Below are 7,485 nucleotides of genomic sequence, written 5' to 3'. Positions count from 1 at the left end.
CATTCATTTGGCTCCATATGCAGTTCATATTGTAATCTTTAAAAAAAGTTATATTTAGAAACGGATGAAGTACAATTAAATTCAAACTACCTTATAAGTGTATGCACCGAGACTATACTTGAAAAAAGAAAGTGTCTGCAATAATACAGAGATACAGATATCATATCCAGAAGAGCATTGATTCCGCATATCAAAAAGATACTCCTATATACAAAAGGGATACACACGATCCATGCGTTGAGTTTCTCTATATAGTGACCTCACCTCACCTCGCCTCACGTCACCTCACCATAGACCTCAACCCTTCAGAACCCAACCCGCAAACCACACGGCAACGCCCTGCCATGGGAATCACCACCACCAACAACAACGGTGCCGCTGCACCCACCCATGCCGCGGACGGAGCGGGCAACCAGGCCGGCCGCGACCACGTAGTCGTGTTCCCGTTCATGGCCAAGGGCCACACCCTCCCACTGCTCCACTTCGCCACGGCGCTCGCCGTGCACCAAAAGAACCTCCGCATCACCGTGGTCATCACGCCCGCCAACCTCGCCTTCGCCCGCAGCCGCCTCCCGGCGTCGGTGCGCCTCACGGTGCTCCCGTTCCCCTCGCTGCCGCCGCTGCCATCCGGCGTCGAGTCCACGGACACCCTGCCCGGCCCGGACCTGTACCCGACGTTCCTGCGCGCCACGGCGCTCCTGCGGGCGTCCTTCGCGGAGTTCATGGCGTCGCTCCCGGCCCCGCCGCTCGTGCTCGTCTCCGACTCCTTCCTCGGGTTCACGCACCGCGTCGCGGCCGCCGCAGGCGTCCGTCGCATCGTGTTCCAAGGCATGTCCTGCTTCTCGATGGCCACCTGCAGGTCGCTCATCACGAGCCCGCCGCCGCCTGTCGCTGAGCACGGCGCAAGCTTCCACGTCGCCCATATGCCGGAACACGTGAGGATCACGGCGGCGGATGTCCCGGACACGATCACCAAGCTCGGCGACGCCGAGGACCCAGTGACCCGGTTCCTTATCGATGACATCGGCGAGTCCGACGCGCGCAGCTGGGGCGTCCTGGTCAACAGCTTCGCCATGCTGGAAGAGGACTACGTATCGGCCTTCATGTCGTTCTACCAGCCGGGCGCGCGCGCCTGGCTGGTGGGCCCTCTGTTCCTCGCCGCCGGCGACGTGCCGGAGCGCGAGGATGAGCAGGACCCGGAGGGGTGCCTCGCCTGGCTCGACGAGATGGCGGAGCGGCCGGAGTCGGTGGTCTACGTGTCGTTCGGCACGCAGGCCCATGTCTCCGACGAGCAGCTCGACGAGCTGGCGCGCGGGCTGGTGCAGTCCGGCCACCCATTCCTCTGGGCCGTCCGGTCCGGCGCGTGGTCGCCGCCGGTGGACGTGGGGCCGCACGGAAGGATCGTCCGCGGGTGGATCCCGCAGAGGAGCGTGCTGGCTCACCCCGCGGTGGGAGGGTTCCTGAGCCACTGCGGGTGGAACTCGGTGATGGAGAGCCTGGCAGCGGGGAAGCCCGTCCTGGCGTGGCCACAGATGGCCGAGCAGCACCTGAACGCGCACCACGTCACGCACATCATCGGCGCCGGGGTGAGGATAACGGCCGCCGGGGGCGCCGGGGCCGTGGTGGGCAGGGCGGAGGTGGAGCACAAGATCAGGAGGCTGATGGACGCCGGCGACTCGGACGGACAGAAAATGCGAGCCAAGGCGGCCTGGGCTCAGAAGGCGGCCAAGTCAGCGGTGAGCGACGGTGGCACCTCCCGTGTCGCCTTGCTGAAGCTGGTGGAAGAGCTGCTGGGGAGCTACTGTGACATCATCGCGGCGAACGATAATCAAATCAATCGGCCGCGACGGGACGATACGGACGCCCATGATTTGTGAAAAATAACTTCAGGTCCTCTGTATGTGCACCGATGTGTGATATGCCGTGTACTCCTCCATTAATTTTGTAGCGTCGTGACTGTGCACTTCATGAGGCTGCTGGTCATTTGCTTTATCTTAGCTATTTTAGTGTTCGACTGAAGTGATGGCCCGTTGGTGCCGTCGGACACGTCCGTTTTCACAGTGCTCGTGCCGCCCCCTGCCGGCACTGCCGCCCTTCCCATTTTCACTTTCTATGCTGAAGAATCATCACGTGCAAATGGTAACGCCCCATCCTCTCCGACGCTTAATCATTCGAATCCTTTAGCCTCTGTTAACAATACGCTAACCACTGCCACGACGAACGCATCTCTCTCTTCAGGATCTGGACACCCACGAGAGCACCATATGCAAGGAGCATCGCAGGACATCTCGTGACCACTCCTACTTCAAAGACAAGCTGTGTCGTCGCGTGCGGCTTGCTGGCAAGGAGGCCAAGTACTCTTCCATGCTCGTCAAGGCCGTTAAGGCCAAGGCCGCTCGCCTCTCTGCTGCGGAGGTGGGCACAACCATTGATCATGCCATCCAGGATGCCCGCCTCAACGCTGCCGATGGTCCTCCTGCCTCTCCTGAAGACCTGGCTGCCATTACGCTGCTGTGTGGTGCCGATGACGGCCATGTTGACGCCATTCTTGGATCCGAGGCCTCTGCCTCCGGTGAGGACGACGCACCATGATCCGCATCCTAGGCGTGCACTGCCCCTTGTCATCGGGGCGTAGTCCGACGCTCTCGTCCGTCTCTGTTACACCGCATGTATGAAGTGCGTCGTTGCTCTTTTGGTCACTGTGTCTGCTGTCATTAGATCTAGTACTGTCTTCACGTCACTATGTAACTTTTGCTCCCGTAGAACCCTTGTACTTCTGCTTTACCTACCGGTGTATGAACCTTTTTAACGAGTAATGTTGCAATCTCTATTTGCTCTTGGAATGTACGTGGCTTAGGGGACGATGCCAAGTTTTCTGACGTCCTCCCTGAATTGATTGCGATCAAACCTCACATTGCCCTCCCGCAAGAGTCAAAACTTGATACTTACTCCGACCCCAAGCTAAGATCTTTCTTGCCACGTCAACTCGACCAAGTCTTCTCATTACCAGTTGTGGGCACCAATGGCAACACTATTTTTTCCGTGAACACAAATTCTCTCCAAGTTGTCTCGTTCACTCACCTCACCTTCTCCTCCACCCTAATTCTGAAATCAACGACATGTGCTCGCAACATTGCCATTAGCAATATATGCGCCCCCTCTTTACGTGCGCTCAAACAATCCTTCCTGGATGAGCTCCTAGCTATCTCACAACCAGATGATTCTTCCTGGCTGATTGTTGGAGACTTCAACCTCCTTCGCTTCCCCTCTGACAAAAATAACAATGCCTTCCGGCAGTCTGAGGCCAACGCCTTTAATCAAACCCTAGACGGCCTAGCCCTCGTCGAGCTGTTGCTCCTCGATCGCCCAATCACTTGGTCGAACAATAGAGAAATGCCCACCTTAGAACGGATCGATCACGCTTTCTTTAACCTAGCTTGGGCCAACACCTTCCCTAACACATCTCTATCATCGCTCACACGATTCACGTCCGATCACGCCCCCTCCTCATTCACGTCACCACAACGATCCCTCGGTCCAACTTTTTTAAATTTGAGCCTGGCTGGGCCAACTTCCGTCCATGCGGAGATATTGTTAGGAGATGCTGGGCCCCATCCCTGGCCACATCATCAGCCAACTCGGCCGCTACCCTCGCTTCCTCTCTCAAAGAATCACGGTCTGACCTTAAAAAATGGGCATGTTCACGTGTCCCTACTCCTCTTTGCGAATCTTGTTGCAAATCTGCAATCGCTGCCTTAGACCACGCTGAAGAATCTAGGGCTCTCTCCCAACCAGAACTCCTCACTCGTAAGATTATCATCTCAATCCTTAAATGCACAATCCAAAAAATGACTTACTGGAGATGGCGTGCTCAAGTGTCATGGGCCATCCACGGTGGGAACACACAAAATTCTTCACATGTCTACCTCCCAACATTTTAGGAAGAACAAAATCTTTACACTCACACGCGACGGCAATGACTTCACCTCTCACCACCACAAAGCCAAGATTCTTAGGGATTTCTTCGTCTCCCTCCTCGGTACTCCAGCCAATGCATCCTGGGATTTTGATCTGCACGCTATATACCCCACAGGCTGTGGCCGGCCTCCACATCCTTGATGAGAATTTCTCCGAAGAGGAAATCAAACTTGCTTTCTTCCAAATGAACCCCCAAGCCAGACCTGGGCTAGAAGGTTTCGGGCCATCCTTCTATGGAACTTACTGGCCCTTAGTCAAACGCGTCGTGCTACCCTTCTTCTCCCAATTTCACCAAGGCGTGGTAGATAGAGAACGTATAAACCGTGCTCACATTGTCCTCCTTCCAAAGAAGGACACGCCAACCTCACCCGACGCCTTCAGACCCATCTCTCTGCAGAACTGCCCAATCAAAGTTGTTGCTAAAGTCCTCACCTCTCACCTCAAACCGCTCATACCTATGTTAATTCATGGTAACCAGACTGGGTTCATCTCCGACAAAAATAATACCGAGAACTACGTTTTTGCAGCCGATCTCATTATTTCTTGTCACACTTGCAAACGACCAACCATGGTTTTTAAGCCCGACTTCCGAAAAGCCTTTGATTCCGTGGCTTGGCCTGCCCTAGACAGGATTCTGTCCGTTCGTGGTTTCTCCCAAACCTTCCGCAACTGGATCCAAAACATTCGCCACACAGGCAAAGCTGCCATCCTCCTGAATGGTGTCCCTGGCAACTGGATCCAATGCAAGAACGGCCTGAGGCAAGGTGACCCGGCTTCCCCCTACCTTTTCCTCATCGTCGCTGACCTGCTCCAACAACACATCTTCCATAACTCAGAGGCTGCCCTCCACCACCCCATCTTCTCCCACCTGCCTCCCACTGTTCTCCAATACGCCGATGATATGTGATAACCCACAAGTATAGGGGATCGCAACAGTTTTCGATAAGTAAGAGTGTCGAACCCAACGAGGAGCTAAAGGCAGAACAAATATTCCCTCAAGTTCTATCGACCACCGATACAACTCTACGCACGCTTGACGTTCGCTTTACCTAGAACAAGTATGAAACTAGAAGTACTTTGTAGGTGTTGTTGGATAAGTTTGCAAGATAATAAAGATTACGTAAATAAAAAGTAGGGGCTGTTTAGATAAAGACACAACTAAGTTAGTTTTAGTAAAGAGCTTTTTGTTACGAGAAAGTTATTTGTCCCTAGGCAATCGATAACTAGACGGTAATCATTATTGCAATTTTATTTGAGGGAGAAGCATAAGCTAACATACTTTGTCTACTTGGATCATATGCACTTATGATTGGAACTCTAGCAAGCATCCGCAACTACTAAAGATCATTAAGGTAAAACCCAACCATAGCATTAAAGCATAAAGTCCTCTTTATCCCATACGCAACAACCCCCTTACTCGGGTTTGTGTTTCAGTCACTCACGCAACCCACTATAAGCGAATCATGAACATATTGCAAACCCTATAGCGGGAATCCCTCACGCTTGCACGACACGGAGAGCACCATAGGACAGCACCAATAATAAAACATGCAACTCAAACCAATCTTGATCATCAAATAACCCATAGGACAAAAAGGATCTACTCAAACATCATATGATAGCCATACATCATTGGGAAATAATATATAGCGCTGAGCACCATGTTTAAGTAGAGATTATAGCGGGTAAGAGAGAGGTTACTGAAGGAAATATGCCCTAGAGGCAATAATAAAGTTATTATTTATTTCCTCATATCATGATAAATGTTTATTATTCATGCTAGAATTGTATTAACCGGAAACATGATACATGTGTGAATACATAGACAAACATATAGTCACTAGTATGCCTCTACTTGACTAGCTCATTAATCAAAGATGGTTTTGTTTCCTAACCATTGACATGTGTTGTCATTTGATTAATGGGATCACATCATTAGGAGAATGAGGTGATTGACATGACCCATCCCGTTAGCTTAGCACTTGATCGTTTAGTATTCTGCTATTGCTTCCTTCATGACTTATACATGTTCCTGTAACTATGAGAATTGTGTAACTCCCGTTTACCGGAGGAACACTTTGGGTACTACCAAACGTCACAACGTAACTGGGTGATTATAGAGGAGTACTACAGGTGTCTCCGAAGGTACATGTTGAGTTAGCATAATTCGAGATTAGGTTTTGTCACTCCGATTGTCGGAGAGGTATCTCTGGGCCCTCTCGGCAATGCTCATCACCTAAGCCTTGCAAGCATGTAACTAATGAGTTAGTTATAAGATGAAGTATTGCAGAACGAGTAAAGAGACTTGTCGATAACGAGATTGAACTAGGTATTGGATACCGACGATCGAATCTCGGACAAGTAACATACCGATGACAAAGGGAACAACGTATGTTGTTATGCGGTTTGACCGATAAAGATCTTCGTAGAATATGTAGGAACCAATATGGGCATCCAGGTCCCGCTATTGGTTATTGACCAGAGATGTGTCTCAGTCATGTCTACATCATTCTCGAACCGTAGGGTCCGCACGCTTAAGGTTTCGATGACAGTTATATTATGAGTTTATGTATTTTGATGTACCGAAGGTTGTTCGGAGTCCCGGATATGATTACGGACATGACGAGGAGTCTCGAAATGGTCGAGACATAAAGATTGATATATTGGACGGATATATTTGGACACCGGAAAGGTTCCGGAGAAGTTTGGAGCCCCGGAAGGTTACCGGAACCCCCCGGGAGGTATGTGGGCCTTATTGGGCCCATGTAGGAGGAAGAGAGAAGGAGCAAGGGAAGGGGGCGCGCCCCCCCAAGCCCAATCCGAATTGGGGAAGGGGGCCGGCCCCCCCTTTCCTTTCTCCTTCCCCCTCTTCCTATTACTACTACTAGTACTACTTCCTAATACTAGTACTCTTTCCTTCCCCCTCCAAATAAGATAAGGAAAAGAGAGGGAAACCTACTTGGAGTAGGTTTCCCCCTCCTCATGGCGCGCCCCCCTTAGGGCCGGCCACCTCCTCCCTCCCTCCTTTATATACGGGGGTAGGGGGGCACCCTAGAACACACAAGTTGATCATTGATCGTTCCTTAGCCGTGTGCGGTGCCCCCCTCCACGATATTACACCTCGGTCATTTTGTAGCGGTGCTTAGGCGAAGCCCTGCAACAGGAGAACATCAAGATCGTCACCACGCCGTCGTGCTGACGGAACTTCCCCTCGGTGCCTCTGCTGGATCGGAGATCGAGGGTGCGTCATCGAGCTGTACGCGTGTCAAGAACTCGGAGGTGCCGGAGTAACGGTACTTGGATCGGTTGAACCGGAGGACGTACGACTACTTCCTCTACGTTGCGTCAACGCTTCCGCTTCGGTCTACGAGGGTACGTAGACAACACTCTCCCCTCGTTGCTATATCATCACCATGATCTTGCGTGTGCGTAGGAATTTTTTTGAAATTACTACGTTCCCCAACAGTGGCATCCGAGCCTAGGTTTTATGTGTTGATGTTATATGCA

At 51.8% G+C, this 7,485-nt stretch overlaps 1 protein-coding gene across 1 annotated transcript; it reads left to right on the top strand.

Moving 5' to 3' along the window:
• The first annotated feature begins 294 nt into the window (after window positions 1-294).
• LOC119316024 (scopoletin glucosyltransferase-like) lies at window positions 295-2,572 on the top strand. The gene is made up of 2 exons (XM_037590427.1): window positions 295-2,139; window positions 2,239-2,572. The coding sequence occupies exon 1, from the start codon at window positions 345-347 to the stop codon at window positions 1,875-1,877; it is 1,533 nt and encodes a 510-aa protein (XP_037446324.1). The 5' UTR covers window positions 295-344; the 3' UTR covers window positions 1,878-2,139; window positions 2,239-2,572.
• The last annotated feature ends 4,913 nt before the right edge of the window (window positions 2,573-7,485 follow it).

This window comes from Triticum dicoccoides, chromosome 6A, assembly GCF_002162155.2.
Source record: "Triticum dicoccoides isolate Atlit2015 ecotype Zavitan chromosome 6A, WEW_v2.0, whole genome shotgun sequence".
Lineage (NCBI taxonomy): Eukaryota > Viridiplantae > Streptophyta > Magnoliopsida > Poales > Poaceae > Triticum > Triticum dicoccoides.
The sequence above is the reverse complement of the archived record's forward strand: the minus strand, read 5'-3'. Positions and strand labels throughout refer to the sequence as shown.

Excerpts from the sequence above, each read along its gene's own strand:
- LOC119316024 (XM_037590427.1), top strand. The coding sequence starts at position 345 with ATGGGAATCACCACCACCAACAACAACGGTGCCGCTGCACCCACCCAT.